We start from the raw sequence: 16931 nt of genomic DNA, 5'->3' as shown, positions 1-16931 counted from the left end.
TCAACATGAGGCGCATCTCAGCGAAACGTCCAGAGGGAGGGGAGAGATTTTTCTCAGAGATGTAGACTAGAAACGCATACAAGTGCAGTTTCAGTCTCCACACAGACTGATGAGGTCACCTTGATCTTTGATACCGAAAATGATATATTATATTACAGTTAATCTGAGTCTAAGTGACAACTGATCAAAATGTGAAGAGTCAGACTTTAAATATCACGTTTAAGAGGCCACCGTGATCTTAACCTTCAAAATCAATTCAGTTCATCAGTGAGTCCAAGAGAATGTCCAATGTTAAACTTGAACAGATTCTCCAGAGGTGTTCTTATGATCAAGCATTCAAACGCATGCTTGTTTGTGAGGTCACAGAAGTCTTGACCTTTGACCTCCAAATTCTAACCAGGTCATCCTTGAGTCCAAGTGGATGTTTGTACCAGATCAACCAACTCAAATCTCTTAAAATTTAAATAAAACACATGAACAGTATTTAACAAAAGAAGACAACCACTTTACTTGTTGTGGATTTGAAAACACGTATATATTTAGGCGGATCTTTCATTTTAATGATCATTTTTATAATGGATGTCACCCCCACGCGTTAAAGATCTCATTTCAATTCCTAATCATATTATTTTTACAGTTCATCATCATCTTCAGCCTTATTCTGTCTCATTATTCTCTTCCATGTCCACCATTAGTTTTTTCGGTAACGCTTTATATTAGGGAACACACAACGTGAACATATCCAAGCACTTGATTGTAATTCATGTACCACAACTTCCTTACTTACTATCAATAAGCAGTAATTATGAGGTTATTAAGGGAAAACTGTTTATCAATGGAGTAGTTGCAGAATAAGGTCATTAAGAATAAGGCATTGTGCTTTATAATGACTAATAAAGAGCCACTATGTCTCTAATATCCATCTAGTCCAACTAGTTGTGGTTGTTAGTGTTCCCTAATATAAAGTGATACCGTTTTTTTGCTTTTAGTCTTTCATTGCATTTTCCAATTGTTTTTTATTCCAAAAATAAATTCATTTGTTTACAAGTTTAATTTTTGAAATTTAAATCTGACTTGATTTATAACATTGGAGTTTTTTTGTAAACTGCAGCTGCTGTACAAACAATTCATTTCCCACCTTCCCACAATAATTTTCAGTCTGTTTAGATTCATAATTCACACCAGATATACAAAAAGTCTCCATTTTCTCCCACTGTACAAAAATGGAGCCAATATAACTTGGATACTACCAGCACCAGTATCGAGGTCCCACTGATTCACACACTCCAGTCTCAAGTCAGTCTCAGCTGTCAATCATGATGTCTCAGCCCGTTTATACATCATCACAACTAATTTAAACCAAACTTATCATGAATGCTTGGACATATATCAGTGTGATAAGAAATACCTAAAATGACAGAAATAGAATCCCCTAGCGAAAATGATTTGAAGTGTGGGCTACTTTGACTTTTCCATCTGCTCTTGTGCAGGAGGCAGGGTTTATGAATTCGTTTGCAGCTGGCCAAATATCTAAACGTAATGAATCAGGCACACAAAACATATATTTTTGACATATCAGACCGACATTTTCAGATTTATTTAAAAGTCCTGGATACATGTGTGAATGTTTTAAAGCGACTTCTCAGGGGTACACATCGGTTGGCAGCTGGAAGTCTTTGAAGGTGTAGAAGGAAATGTCTCCATGGTCCACCACAGCAAAGACCACTGGGACGTCTCGGCTCTGGGAGGCCAGCAGCTTGATAGCTCGCAGGTCGGGCACGGGGCCGTCGAAACTGAAACGCGGCAGAGATGGAATCACATTACGGAGTGTGGTCAGTTTCGGAGGAAGACAAAAGCCTGAAATCAGTTAGTCGATCAAGAGAAAATCTAACGACAGCGATATCTGGTCATCTGATCATTTATCAACTAAGAGAGGCAAGTTTTAATGGGAAATCTTGATTGTTTTCTTTTTAATTACATGAATGTGTAACCACAATTAAAACAAGACAAGACAGAGAGACAAAAGGGCCATTCATCTCGAATCACTGCAACCCGAGTCAGGTTCCTGTTGTTTCCTGTAAACCAATCCTGAGTAAACGTGGCCGTACCTGCACACACACATGTGGGAGGAAGGTTTCCCCGGGCTGTTCTTCTTGAACTCGGCCACCGAATCAGGTTGGTAAACACTGAAACAAATCCTCCACTCCTCTGAGCCTTTTAACCTGAGCACACAAAGGCACAATGTCGTCACACTGCATCACACTGGGTGAATGAGAACACTGCAGGGCGGCAAGTGCTTCTGGCGTTTTGTCTCACAGAGATTGATTGAATGGTTATTTGCTACAAAACTTAATTTATATATTTCAAGTCTCAAATTGAAATGTTCTGCTGCTTCCATATGAATAACTAAATCCTACATCATTCTCTATAATTAACAGTATTTGAACTGACAGACATGTGATGGACAAAAGAAAATATCTGGAATCATTCGTGACTCAGTCAGAACTCATCAGCGAATCCTGTGATTAAAAATTCACGTTCTAACGTCATACAGAATTTCCCAAATGTAAACAATGTAACAAAGACTGGAAGCTCGGTTCAGACTTTCAGGTGTGAAAACTTCTTGAGCTGATCTCAGGTTACTCATTTACTCACTCACTCATTTATTTATTTACCAGTTATCAGTGTGTAATAAGAAGAAGCAGATCAAGTGATACCTGGACGCCCCCTCGAGTAAATCTGTAGACTTGATCACACTGATTTTATCCAACAGCTCCTCTGGAATAAAAGAAATATGAGTGATGTAGTTTACATATTAGACTGAATTAACTTTGACTGAATGTTTAAGTTAAGCTAGGTGCTTGTGATCTCACTGGTGGGGAGTGGTTGTCCTGGGTCGTGTAAAGGAGTGACTTCTCTGTTCCACAGGTGAGCTGGTCGACCCTCACTTCTCCCCTGTCGCCTCTTCAGGAGCTCCTGATACTCTGCCCAGTTTCTGCATTGCCGGACCTGAAGGAAATCAACAAAATCATTTCCCTGATGACATTTTTCAGTTATGTCCTGATGTCATGATTGATTTAAATTGTTGTCACAAACGTCTTTGTCTTTGTTGACATCCCGCCGCCGCCCATCTTCTTCCCTCCTATGCTCATTTGAGGACATCGCCACCTTCCGCAAGTTTATTCTCTGCCTCCAGGGGGCAACGTCACAGACTCCCACAGCCAAAGCCCCCGGCAGCAGAGAGGGGTCTGGAGATGTCAGACAGCTGGACAGATGTTCACTGGAGCCCAGGTCAGGGAACGGGATGGAGCTGAAGTCCCAACAGGGGGAAGCAGAGGGGGCGCCGTTATTTGATCCTCTGGCCGAGTCCCTGAGAACATCTGCTGCCCACCAGCTCCTGCCCCCACCTTCAACTGCTGGACTAGTGGTGGTCCCGGTGGAGATCTGGACCTCCATAGTCTCTGGAGAGGTTGACCCTGGAAGCTTTGTGTCCTCCTCACTTTTATCTTCCATCATCCTCTCAGTTCTGTCAGTGGAAACTTCTTGACCGTCGGTACAACTGCATCAAAAACAGTGTGTGGCCCTTTAGGAGCGGCAGTACAATTTTAACGAGGTGGATGGACTCCGTAGAGTTTTAAATGTTTTCATTTTCAATTTTCGACAGTTCCCTGAATTAGATGATTAGTTGATGAGAGAATAAAAATGTTATCGATAACAAAAACCACTCAAGCAAGGACACATTATTGCATGCAATGTCTTTTTGTCTCCATTTACTGTGTCATAATTTGACATGGAAAAGAAATTGAAGCGTGCATAGGTCGTCTGTGCTGAACCTGGGCGCCATCTTGAATCGGTTCTCGATTGGTGATTAAAAACCACATTGATACATTACGTTTTAATGTTAAATCAATATCCATCCACATGAGCACTGGACTATTCATGTGGTCATGTTTTAAACAGGAAGCAGATTGTCTATTCTGCTGTTGGTTGCTTAGTAACAGAAAATACTGCAAAAGAGGAACAGCAATGGTGAAAAGTAAGAGCAGAGATTTCTTTTTTGGGGGGACAACTGTTACTGTCTGCATCATCGTTTATAAAAAGTCTATGTTTCTGTTTGGCCAGACTAAAACACAACCCCTGAGTTTTCTAACTAAAGCAGCAGCGTTTCCAAAAGTCTCTGTTTAAGTCATTCAAAACCTGCGAAGTAGTGTGGATGGCAGGCGTAACCATAGAAAAGGGCATTTCAAAACTCAAACACAGTAGTGGGGATGATGCATGAAGGCTGTCAGGCGTTTTGCAGTATGAGCCCCCAAATGACTCAACCTGCTGTGATTAGATTTCTAAATCTATAAATGGATTTAAATCTTTTCTTCAAATGTTCTTTATTGAAATTCCTATCACCTTATTTTGTTTTATCCTTTTGGTGTTGAAAAGGTGCTTTGCATATTAAGCTCATAATCAATATCATTTCTGCACGATGCACAGGGCCACTGTTTTACCTGGATGTTGGGGTGGAGGTGGGGCTGACGCTGCGTTTCCTCTTCTGTTGCCTTCCTGCTCTATCATGAGACTGAGGCAGGTTCAACTGCCTCAGGTACGACGATGGCTCTGAACTGTAACAAACCACAAATAATAAAGGCTGAGCTCATTTTTGAAACCTAGACCTCTGTTATTTATGATGGCAGGGATGATGGATGGAGGTTTGCTTTTCAATGTGTCTTACTAGACACTGGAAATTAAGTTTTTGATACCTGGGACAAAACCTGTGCACCACATAGCCAAGCCTCTTCAGATGCCCGAACACCTTTGTGAGGAGAAAGAGTAATTAGACCAATTCAGCAACGTGCTCCGCTTGCAGAACTTAAAAGTCCAGTGTCTTAGATTTAGGTGAAAGGGATCTATTGTCAGAAATTTAATGTAGAATAATTCTCATGATGTTTTCACTAGTTCATTTCCTCTAAATTGTATGAATTGTAGTTTTCTTTACCCCAGAAAAGACCATTTATATTTACATTGAGGGGACCCTCTCTACGGAGGCTGCCATGTTTTTTACATTAGTCAAGACTGAACAAACAAAACACCTTTTGAGTTTTTATGACAACTAAAGTTTCTTTTACATGTTTGGAAGGAGAGGGTCAGTTGAGGGGTGTTCAGCTGCAACATGCAACTTCAACACTAGATATTACAAAATTCTACACACTGAACCTTTAAGTAGGACTGACAGCTTTACCTGATACTGATGGAGGCTCACTGTGGCTGATGACAGAAATCTCTCATAACCGTCCTGAATGGAAAGCGGCAAATCCTGATAAAACACCTGCAGGTTTCCCTGTTCACACAAAGTTTAGAGGTCAAACGTATATCTTGACTGTTATTACAATATTGCTGAAGAAAAAAACACCAGGTTTTATCTGCCACTCACACACTCCATGAGGTAGAGAGCCTCTTCAGGGAGGAGACACTGTTTGCCATTGGCAGAGAATCCCATCGTCTGCCAAAACTTTCCCTGACAAATAAAAGTGCATATATCATTAAAAACATTGGAAAATCTATTTTTTTATTTGAGTTTTAGTTTGAAAACTCTAAGGTTGCGTTGTCGACTGAACGGACAAACAGGAAGAAGTTTGTAGACGATGACACAGATGTCCACATTCTCTCCCTGATTGGTTCTTATCAGTAATGACTCGACTTCCAGCTGCAATCACATGACCACTGTATGCAACTGGTCATGTCATGTGTTCTACTGTGTGTTAACATACTCACAGCTGGAGACTGAAGCTCCACAATCTGGTCGTGTGGAATCCATGTGCCCTTCACTAAGTTTCCTCTGCAGCAAAATAAAAACAGAAAACATGGATTCCATGTCAGTGCAGCACAACCGGACTCTTCCTGTCAGTGTATCCTCTTACATTATTGACAGTGAAATATCCACTGTTCAGTTGTGTTCCAGTTCAGTCAGTGGGACTACGCAGTCAGAGCTCCACTCAACACTGTCCCCTAGCCACTCAACAAAATCATGACTGTTTGCTGTCCCGGCTCCCAAATGGTGGAACAAGCTCCCCATTGCACTTATATATTGCACTTGCATGTAGCAATTTGTACTTTGTTATGTACTCACATGGTTCTTGCTGGTCGAATGCACTTATTGTAAGTTGCTTTGGATAAAAGCATCAGCTAAATGACATGTAATAGAATGTAATGTAACACAACAGGCTTGAAAACAACTTAGGCCTGAGATATACTTGCTTTTCACTATGGTCAGAGTTCTGCAGTGCACCCTCGAGTAGAATACTTCAGTTATATGCATAGAACCATTATAGTACACAGCAGGCATGTGAACAATGACGCTGATGATGCATCTGATATACGAAAAGAAATCCCGTTTTTTTCTTTACAGCACATGGACATTGGCCCCATTTTGCCCTATAGCTCTCTGACCTCGTGTGTTTCCAAGTTGACATGTTCGTCTGCATTTTCTGCATTTATGACATCACAACACCCCCACTCCCTTTCTGTGGATTTTCCAGACATTATCCTTCTGTATATTCACATGGTCTAATTTGGACATTTTACTCAAGCTGGCAACAAAAGTTCAGAAAAATGACCGGAGCAACTGATTCGGACATTTGCGTTCTCACATACAGGAAAATATCCAGGAGTTCAGTACAAATCTTTTTTTTTTGGCAAACTCAGTAACCGTTCCTTGTCGCTTTGCATGGTTGACAACAGAGCTCATGTAGGATACTTTCAGATAATGCAGAACCTCAATGAAGGCTTCACAAAGGAGAAATCCGAGGATGGACAGATGCCTACTCACAGCCTCTCCACTCTCTCCTCTGATAGGAGGCTCCAGTGCTCGGTCAGACTCTGCTCAAGCCTCTGTCTCTGCTCGTCTGAGCCGTCAGGGAAGAAGTCCTTCGGTCCTCTCACTGGGATCTTGTGACTCCTGGAACGAGCTGCAAACAGCTCAGACGGGCTGGAAGTTCAAAACAATGAGACTTGTATAACCGGTGTGACAATAAAACATTATGAATGGTGAGTCAAAATATGGTGACCCACTGTCAACAAGGCAGTGAAGCTCATTTCAAGTTGTAAATTGGACAGACATGAACTCTGGATCACAAGGATTCCATTTAGGGACCATCAATAAATTCCACTTTGATCAGGATATCTTGTCTATGGTGTCATCAATAATATCTGATGTGATTAGGAGTCAGTGGGTCACATCTCATGGAAGCTATTTTTTTAAAGAAAGTTGTTTTTCCCTGTTCAAAGATGAAATAATTGATGATCCCTACGTCAACGCCCTGTGAATAACCAACCTCAACCTCACTTCACCATAGTCTGACGAAAAAGGCAGATTTACTCAAATTCTTTCCCAATTCCTTCTATTTTAACAACAAAACTCATTTCTGTGTTTTGCTTCTCCGTCATTTCTGTTCCACCATGTGTTCACGGTAGCGCTCAGACGACAGAGAGAGAAATGGAGGACAGCCACTGAGCGACAGCGACGGAAGAAAGGCTGCTCGTGTCTGAATGAACAGTTGTGAACTTATTGAAGCGATAACGAACCTTAAGATCTCACTGTAGAGACTCTGCTCAGCGTGGGGCTTGTTGTGGTCCGCCATGTTGGCTGCCAGGCTGGCTCCTCTGGGTCCTGACGCCCCTCGTGTTCACTAGATCTAAGTAGTTACATTCATGACCAGCAGGGGGAGCAGACGAGCAGCGGGTAGATTGTGGCTCCTGATCATGGATAGTGGTGACGGATCGTGATCATGGTGGTGATGGATCGTGATCATGGTGGTGATGGATCTTGATGGTGGATCATAGTGGTGACGGATCGTGATCATGGTGGTGAGGGATCTTGATGGTGGATCATAGTGGTGATGGATCGTGAGGCTGGATCATAGTGGTGATGGATCGTGATGGTGGATCATAGTAGTGATGGATCGTGATGGTGGATCATAGTGGTGATGGATCTTGATGGTGAATCATAGTGGTGATGGATCGTGATGGTGGATCATAGTAGTGATGGATCGTGATGGTGGATCATAGTGGTGATGGATCGTGATGGTGGATCATAGTAGTGATGGATCGTGATGGTGGATCATAGTGGTGATGGATCGTGATGGTGGATCATAGTGGTGATGGATCTTGATGGTGGCTCATAGTGGTGATGGAGCTTGATGGTGGATCATAGTGGTGATGGATCGTGATGGTGGATCATAGTGGTGATGGATCTTGATGGTGGATCATAGTGGTGATGGATCTTGATGGTGGATCATAGTGGTGATGGATCGTGATGGTGGATCATAGTGGTGATGGATCTTGATGGTGGATCATAGTGGTGATGGATCGTGATGGTGGATCATAGTGGTGATGGATCGTGATGGTGGATCATAGTGGTGACGGATCGTGATCATGGTGGTGAGGGATCTTGATGGTGGATCATAGTGGTGATGGAGCTTGATGGTGGATCATAGTAGTGATGGATCGTGATGGTGGATCATAGTGGTGATGGAGCTTGATGGTGGATCATAGTGGTGATGGATCGTGATGGTGGATCATAGTGGTGATGGATCTTGATGGTGGATCATAGTGGTGATGGATCTTGATGGTGGATCATAGTGGTGATGGAGCTTGATGGTGGATCATAGTGGTGATGGAGCTTGATGGTGGATCATAGTGGTGATGGATCGTGATTATGGTGGTGGATCGTGGATCCTGATAGTGGATCCTGATCATGGATAATGGTGATGGATCGTGATCGTGATACCTAACATTTACATCAGGAGCGGGTCCTCTCTGCGGAGGCAGCCAGGTTTTTTACTGTAGACCAAACTAGACAAACTAAAACCTTAAGAGTTTTTATGACGAGTGAAGCTACCACAGGTTGTCCTGCCACACGATAGAGCAGGAAGACAACATAAGAGGAAACACAGCGTCAGCCCCGCCTCCTCCCCAACATTGAGGTAAAACAGTTCCCCTGTTCATCATGCAGAAATGATATTAATTATGAGCTTAATATGCAAAGCACATTTTCAACACCCAAAGGATAAAACAAAAATGGGGGGGGTGTTAAACTAAATGTTTTGATCAGTTCTTTTGGATAGCTGAGGTTGAGCGAGTCTATCCTTTTCTCGGAGGTATGCCACCAGACAACTGATAGTGACCTCTCTCCTTCTTTCCACTGAATCATCCTGTGAACAAGAAAAAAATATTTTACAACTGCTCATCCACAGAGTGGATAATATATTTTGTAGGCTTCGTGGATGCTGGCCTCAGGGCGATGAGGTTCTACCTCCAGAAACCAATGGGACTTATCCATAGGCTTTTGGATTATTCTCTACATTAACATGACTTAACATGTTGTTTGTTTTCCTGGTTCTTGTCGAACTAAAAGGCTGAATATTGTCCAGTGAGCACCGCTCGGTTGTTCCCCTCTGAACTTTGTGTTCTTCTAATGGATTCAGGCACATTTCACTGGAAAAGCTACCTCTGAACTCTTACATGATTGAATGCAAACAAACAGTCACAATCATTGATCCCAGCTCAGTACATAAGAATGTCTGGTGGAAGGAGCACACAACTTTAAAAAGCCTTGTTGAGATTATACATCTTGTTCACTTTCTCTTTACCTGGGCAACAGCAACATGTATGTCTCAAGCTTTATTTCTTCTCATCGTCAGTGCATATTGTTTTAACTGCAGTACATGATGCATGAAGAGAAGCTGAATGAGTCAATGAGTAAATTGTCTTTCTTTCTGCAGATCTGACAAGATGAGACTTCCAGTCGTCGCTTTTCTCATTGCCATCTCTGCAGTGTTGACCAGTAATATTAATTAATGACCTATATGATTTGTGTGTTCAGTGCAATGAAATATTTACAGTAACTGAGGCATTTACAGATCAGGACCACTGTTTAGGACAGGCTTTTCCTATTTCTATTTTTCAAGTTGTAAAACATTTGAGTAACAGTGATTATTATAGACCTTTGCAGGATTTTTACTTATTGGGCCTAGATAATGTTTGCTTTCATAACTCCTCGACAAACCTCTGGTCTCTCAGGGAGCGTCATCATTAAGACCATGGTGTTCCAGACTGAGAGCAGTAACAGTTTTGTTGAGATGGTCCCTATGAAGCCCCTGAACCTGAATGCCTTCACTCTGTGCATGCGTGTGGCCACGGAGCTCAAAGGGGAGCGAGAGGTCATCCTGTTTGCGTACAGGACACAATACTATGATGAGCTGAACGTGTGGCGTGAGCTGGATGGCAGGTACAGTGCAGACTGTTGGTGCTACTCTTCCACTCTTAACACATGTGTTAGTACTTTAATACTACCAAGACTACAACAGTTACTTCTCACACCACTTTATCCAGTAACAATACTTCACTTAAAACTATACTACTGCTAAATATACTACTTCAACTGACAATATCTTCACTTCTACCGCTGCTATTACTGGTATATCTTCTTGTACTAATACTACTTTTACGAAAGATGAGTAACTATTGAATCACAACTTCTTGCAGTACTACTTACAACTAACAACTAAAATGTCCACTACTATATTATGATAAAAACAATAATATTTCACAGAAAAAATAAAGAAATATAAGTCAGAAGACCATGAAACCCCCTTGTAACAAATACAAAATTTAGTACGTCACAGCATATATATCAAACAGCACTGAGCCCACATATTGAGAAATATTGTTTTAAAATGAGATAGAACAAAAAATAAAATGTAGTTAAAAGGGAAAAGGTATAATGTGATTATAAAATATAATTTAAAATTTATACTTACTGTTTTTTATTTTAAAAACTCTATAAACTCATGCAATGTAATATTATTACATTCATTATTTAATGTCAGCCATCTCTTAAAGATGGCTTTACAATATTACTATTCCTCTTATTACTACGTCTACTATTACTAATACTACATGTTCTACAAATAACACGAGTACTAAAAGTAACATGTGGCCAGTAATACTATTCCCACTACAATTAATACGACTAATTACATGACTAAACACATTCATACTTTTACTTATTTTTACTATTACTGCTACAGCTACTGTAAACACTAATTATAATACTTACGATACTGTAAAACTACACACTATGTTTTCTTTAATGTATTTTTATGTGTGACGTTCATTCCTCTGAAACTCTGAATCTTGCCTCTGTGTGTTCAGATTGTCCTTTTACCTGAGCGGAGAAGGAGTTTCATTCGACCTCCCTCAGATCGGGGCCCTAGAGACTCAACTGTGCTTCACCTGGGACTCCAGATCCGGTGCAGCTACCATCTTCATGGATGGAAGGAAAAGCTTGTCCAAGATTTACAAGAAGGGTCACACTATCCGCCCCGGGGGTAAGGTCATTATAGGACAAGATCCGGACTCCTTTATGGGCGAATATGATGCCAAACAGAGTTTCGTTGGGGAGATCTCTGACGTTAATTTGTGGGACTCTGTCCTGCCAGCCAGCACAATCCAAGAAATTTATGCAGGGAAGAGAACGGCAAGAGGAAATATTTTCGACTGGGAAGCCATAGATCTTAAAGTCAACGGGCAGGTAGATATTATTCCTCGAGAGCTGTAGATTTAATCCTGGAATTATGCAGCCACTTTACACCTGTATGAGCTTTGTGAAGAAGAAGGCTTGCTGATCAAATGTATGTCTGTGCACCAATGTCAGTGCCATTGTTGTCACTTTCGTATTTCAACAATTTTATTCAGTCTAATAAAAACACTTTGACAATGTCTGTTGTGTTGGAATAAATTACATGAAATGTCAAAATAAGAACATATAGAAGTTAGTAGCAGTAGTAGTTGTTGTCATGTTTAACAGATCACCTCATTCTTACCTCAGATTCTAATTTGATGATCACTTATTGATGATATGTCCACCCAACTGATTTTCAGATTTATAACAAAATGTTCCATTTCAACATACAGCACATTTAAAACAAGCAGAGTTGACCAAAGTACTGTAATATGTACTATAATAAAAAGTACAACAATAAAACAATATGGCTAGTAAAGTTACATCTTTTTAGAATATAGGACTAGATGGTGAATATCCAGTAGATGTTAGCAGGTGTTAGCAGCCACCAGGGGATGTTATGGACATAACTTCAGTTGTCCATCTTAGCGCCATCATGTGTTTTAGCCTTGTAATAAATGATACAAAGGAAAAAATGGCGCCGTACTAACGGGAGCCTGTCGTAGCAGCTCTTGTATTACTGTCGGTCTTTTGTGTTTTTATTACGTTTGCTGTTTGTTTTTTATATTTATTTTTGCAATGCTCTGTGCATCTTCGTACCGCACAATGACGAGATGCTTTTGCAACCGATTGGACACTTTTTATAACTTTTAACCGCACTTCAATACATTGTTTACACCCGCGACCAGCTGTTGGCCCTGAGGCACACCACCCTCTTGGCCGGAGAGAGACCCACCATCCCGGTGAGCTAAAGAGGAGACGGTGGGCTGCAGAGCGGGGCTTAAACGGAGGATGGAGAAGGGGAAGTTTAAGCCCTTCATCCCTGCAGTCATCACTGGAAACGTGAGGTCACTGGCAAATAAAGTGGACGAACTGGAAGCGCTCATCAGGACACAGAGGGAGTACAGGGAGTCCAGTATTGTGTGTTTCACGGAAACATGGCTACACGAGCAGATACCGGACTCCAACGTCACCATTCCCAGCTTCAAGACGGTTTGAGCCGACAGAGACACCACTGCGACCGGCAAGAAGAAAGGAGGGGGCCTCGCCGTGCTCGTGAACAACAGGTGGTGTCACCCCAGGCACGTCACCGTTAAAGAGAAAGTCCATATTATTTGCCGAGAGAGTTTATCAGTGTTTATCAGTGTTTATATTCCTCCATCTGGGAATGCAGAAGCAGCGTGTGACGTCATCCACACTGTGACTGCAGGATTACAGACACAACACCCCGGGGCCTTCATCACACTCAACCTTTAACACTCAACCTGCCACCACTGGGCAGGTCAGACCACAACCTAGTCCTGCTCTCAGCATCATACAAGCCTGTGGTTCAGCAGCACCCAGTCAAAGTGAGAACAGTGAGGAAATGGTCTCCTGAAGCCATGGAAACACTGCGTGGAGCGCTGGAGGCCACAGACTGGGATGCTCTGTATGAGCCACATGGTGAGGACATTGATGGCCTGACTGACTGTGTCTCTGAGTACATTGGGTTCTGCATAGACAACACCATCCCCACTAAAGAGGTCCGCTGTTACCCAAATAACAAACCGTGGGTAACAAGCGACCTGAAGGCCCTTCTCAACGAGAAGAAGAGGGCCTTTAGATCACGGGACAGAGCAGAACTCAGATGGGTACAAAGGGAGCTAAAGCGCAGCATCAAGGAGAGCAAGGACAACTTCAGAAGAAAACTGGAGCACAAACTGGAGGACAACAATACCAGAGACGTCTGGAGTGGGATGAAGGAGATCACCAACTTCCAGAGGACAGGTGGGGGAGCAGCTGAGAATGAACGACGTGCGAACGAGCTGAACACGTTCTCCAACCCCCCCTGCTTCTCCGAACAACATGGCGAAGACGAAGGAGATGGTGGTGGACTTCAGGAGGAACAAGCCCCTGCCCTCGCCTGTCTGCATCGGTGGGACGGATGTGGAGGTGGTACCTGCATACAAGTACCTGGGTGTCACACTGGACAATAAACTGGACTGGTCCACCAACACAGAGGCCGTCTACAAGAAGGGCCTGAGCCGGCTTTACTTCCTGAGGAGGCTCGGGTCCTTCAATGTCTGCAACAAGATGCTGCAGATGTTCTATTAGTCTGTTGTGGCGAGCACCATCTTATTTGCTGTGGTGTCCTGGGGTGTGGGCATCAAGACAAAGGACGCCAACAGACTGAACAAAATCATCAGTAAAGCAGAGTCTGTGGTTGGCTCTAAGCTTGTCACCCTGGAGGAGGTGGTGGAGGACAGGATGCTGGCTAAACTGCTGGCAATCATGGACAATCCCTCTCACCCCCTCCACAAAACACTGGACAAACTAAAGAGCAGCTTCAGCCACAGGCTCATTCAACCCCAGTGCTCTAAGGAACGATACAGGAAAGCGTTCCTCCCAACCACAATAAGCCTCTATAACTCATCTACATCTGTCAGAGACACCATCACAGAACTGCACTAAATATACCTGTCTCCTTGCACTGTGTACCCTGTACAACACTCCGCTCCATATACTGGAACATTTACTTCTCATCATGTGTGATATGTGTTCATTTAAACCATATTGATATTATATATCATTTTATACAATAATATTGTCTTTTTGCACACTCTGTCTACATATTCTTACACTCATAGTATATTATATTATCTATTGTATAGTCAAATACTTATATTTATACCTCTACTATATATCATATCATATTATATCATACTCTTTGTACATTCTTTGTATATAAAAGTCTATATACACATATTTATACATGTGTACATGTTATTATTATTATATTATTACTACTATTATTATATATACTGTTGCTGCCATTATGACTATATACTGCTATTATATTGGTATAAGTACTATCTTTATAAATATATATTATGTTATATTATATACTGTATATATATATACTGTACTATTTTTATATACTGTCTAACAATAACATTACCATCATATCATCAGTACTATTACCATCATATTGCCACTGCACGTTATCTTATCTACCTATTCATTTTGTGTTTCTGTTTTTATTCTTTCTACCTCAATATTTTATTTTATTCTATTGTATTGTATTTTATTGTATTCAAATATACCAGCTGCTATGACGACTTAATTTCCCTTCGGGGATGAATAAAGGAATCTATCTATCTATCTATCTATACAGGCCTTCTTGAGGGTACACTGAGGCTAAAGGTAAATCTGACCATGAAAGCCATGTGGCCACTCAGTAGATCAGACATCATTACCTCTATGCCCTTTCAAACTAAACACTGAATATCCCTTGTATGTTCTACCACACTAAATTAATGCCTGCCACCAATTGATGTGACTGAATATAAGTGACCACCAGTGGATGTTTGGGACTTGTCTTCAGTTGTTTACCTTAGCGTCACCAGGTGTTTCAGCCTTTCAATCACAAGACACCCTCTTCTAAGGCAGGCCCACGACAGGTTGATCAGGTGCATGTCCCTCGCATCTTCGTACCCAGAGGGATCTTTCTTCCGGATCCAGAGCCATGCAGCGTTCTGTGTGAGGTTTCATGATGCAGGGCTTTACCCAGGATCCCCAGATCTCTGAGCAATCTGATGGTGGATGTCTCAATGATCCCCTGCAGCCAAACTCCACAGGGCAGACTTTTGCTCTCCAGCCACGTTCGTTCTTCCTCAAATCCCATGTCTGCATACAGCAGCCTTTTCCTCTTCAACAGCATCCTCCCAGGGTCAATTCTACAAAGTAGATGACGCGCAGGGTGTTGGACCAACTACATGTGTTGGCTGCCCTCAAGTGGAAGTCACAATAAAGAACACAATATTTTGGTGACAAAAAATACTTTGGGGTAGATGTTTCTGAGAAATGTATTATAACTTGTTAAAGGTTGAGTGTGTAGAATTTAGTGACATCTAGAAGTGAAGTTGCATGTTGCAACTGAACACCACTCACCTCACCCTCTCCTTCCAAACATGAAAGAGAACCTGTGGTGAACTTCAGTTGTCATAAAAACTCAAAAGGTTTTAGTTTCTTCCAGTTTGGACGACGGTAAAAAACATGGTGGCCTCCACAGAGAGGACCCCCGCCTCCATGTAGATATAAAGTTTTAAAATATAAGTGTTCATTCTATGGTAAAGAAAACAACAATTCATTCAATTTAGATGAAGCACACCAGTGAAATCAGCACTAGGATTATTATATGTTGAATTTCTGCCAAAAATACCTTTCACCTAATTCTTACACAGAAAACCTTTCACTGTATTTTCAGATTACAGGGAGGACATTCATTCATCTTTGGTTTCATCTGTCAACGCGACCTCTATGTCGTCAGGAGAAGAAGAATGGTGGAATCCACCACATAAAACCAATCAAGAAAAGACATATGGTCACTCCCACGCTCCGCAGGCACGGACGGGGTTCGAACCCGCGATCTTCGGTTTACGAGACCGACGCCTTACCACTTGGCCACCGCGCCTGGTAATGTAGATGGGCCTCTGCGTATCTTTTTATTCCCAGTGTATAATCATACAGATATAACATTCAGCACCATCCACTCATTATCTGTCATCCGGTCGACAGGGCGTGTGGTGTGTAGTTCCAAACTCCATTCATAACATCTACTATTTTGATTAGCCATCGCTCTTCCACATAGGTTTCTACATCCAAAACTCACCTGGACAGATTTAGTGAATGGAGCCGAATTTCCCATTAGGTGCCATAGTTGATTACAAACAGTGTTTTATCAATCATATGTTTGACGGAGGGCCAAGTTAGGAAAAGGGTCAACTTCTGAAGGGAAATCTGGCGCAGCGTCATGACCATCGCACGGGAGAGGGGGACTCTAGAGGAGGGAACACACCAGGGTTGCCAGGTCTGAGGCTTTCCTAGGGGATTTTGTTGTAAAGAGAAATAGTTATATTTTCTACAAGCTCAACAGTGGGGTGAAGTAGTTATAACGCAGTATATCCACTGCCTATGTACACATAAAATACAAGCTATACTTTTTGCCTTCTCTTCCCTTTTTTTCCTCCACGTGCACAAACAACATGGATTTCACTGTTTATATCTCATGTGCATTTGGAACCAGGTCGACCAGCTAAGAGATGAACTGTGATCATAAAATATTTGATCCAGAGCAAAAAAGAATATTAGAAAATGCAAAATAGGCTAAGGTAATAATTAATATGATCATTATTTTTTTGAGTGAACTTGGCATCCCATA

The 16931-nt window shown here is 41.9% G+C and overlaps 2 protein-coding genes, 1 long non-coding RNA gene and 1 other non-coding gene across 4 annotated transcripts; 1 reads left to right on the top strand and 3 right to left on the bottom strand.

Moving 5' to 3' along the window:
* Window positions 1-1562: 1562 nt before the first annotated feature.
* Window positions 1563-7729, bottom strand: tsen54 (TSEN54 tRNA splicing endonuclease subunit). The gene is made up of 12 exons (XM_020094408.2): window positions 7573-7729; window positions 6818-6976; window positions 5764-5827; window positions 5423-5506; window positions 5231-5329; window positions 4752-4804; window positions 4500-4613; window positions 3097-3559; window positions 2874-3009; window positions 2718-2778; window positions 2109-2222; window positions 1563-1793 (listed from the first exon to the last, which is right to left on the bottom strand). Exons 1-12 carry the CDS (start codon window positions 7626-7628, stop codon window positions 1643-1645), a joined length of 1554 nt encoding a protein of 517 aa, XP_019949967.2. The 5' UTR covers window positions 7629-7729; the 3' UTR covers window positions 1563-1642.
* A 461-nt stretch (window positions 7730-8190) lies between these two features.
* On the bottom strand, window positions 8191-16673 carry LOC138407685 (uncharacterized). The gene is made up of 3 exons (XR_011241013.1): window positions 16383-16673; window positions 15104-15495; window positions 8191-9200 (listed from the first exon to the last, which is right to left on the bottom strand). It is a non-coding gene; the product is annotated as an uncharacterized lncRNA (long non-coding RNA).
* Window positions 9553-11769, top strand: LOC109634124 (C-reactive protein-like). Its single transcript, XM_020094418.2, has 4 exons — window positions 9553-9655; window positions 9771-9832; window positions 10069-10276; window positions 11203-11769. Exons 2-4 carry the CDS (start codon window positions 9781-9783, stop codon window positions 11606-11608), a joined length of 666 nt encoding a protein of 221 aa, XP_019949977.1. The 5' UTR covers window positions 9553-9655; window positions 9771-9780; the 3' UTR covers window positions 11609-11769.
* Window positions 16113-16184, bottom strand: trnat-cgu (transfer RNA threonine (anticodon CGU)). Its single transcript has one exon. It is a non-coding gene; the product is annotated as a tRNA-Thr (tRNA).
* Window positions 16674-16931: the final 258 nt, after the last annotated feature.

This window comes from Paralichthys olivaceus, chromosome 5 (genome assembly GCF_024713975.1).
Source record: "Paralichthys olivaceus isolate ysfri-2021 chromosome 5, ASM2471397v2, whole genome shotgun sequence".
In the NCBI taxonomy this organism is placed as follows: domain Eukaryota; kingdom Metazoa; phylum Chordata; class Actinopteri; order Pleuronectiformes; family Paralichthyidae; genus Paralichthys; species Paralichthys olivaceus.
The sequence above is the reverse complement of the archived record's forward strand: the minus strand, read 5'-3'. Positions and strand labels throughout refer to the sequence as shown.

What these genes read in the sequence shown, in the direction of transcription:
- tsen54 (XM_020094408.2), bottom strand. Translation starts at nt 7,628, where the DNA reads ATGGCGGACCACAACAAGCCCCACGCTGAGCAGAGTCTCTACAGTGAG. An exon ending in CTCTACAGTGAGATCTTAAG is followed by an intron (nt 6,977 to 7,572) that starts GTTCGTTATCGC and finishes TTGAACTTCCAG; the next exon opens with CCCGTCTGAGCTGTTTGCAG. An exon ending in AGGACAACCACTCCCCACCA is followed by an intron (nt 2,779 to 2,873) that starts GTGAGATCACAA and finishes CTTTTATTCCAG; the next exon opens with AGGAGCTGTTGGATAAAATC.
- LOC109634124 (XM_020094418.2), top strand. Translation starts at nt 9,781, where the DNA reads ATGAGACTTCCAGTCGTCGCTTTTCTCATTGCCATCTCTGCAGTGTTG. An exon ending in CATCTCTGCAGTGTTGACCA is followed by an intron (nt 9,833 to 10,068) that starts GTAATATTAATT and finishes CTGGTCTCTCAG; the next exon opens with GGAGCGTCATCATTAAGACC. An exon ending in TGGCGTGAGCTGGATGGCAG is followed by an intron (nt 10,277 to 11,202) that starts GTACAGTGCAGA and finishes CTGTGTGTTCAG; the next exon opens with ATTGTCCTTTTACCTGAGCG.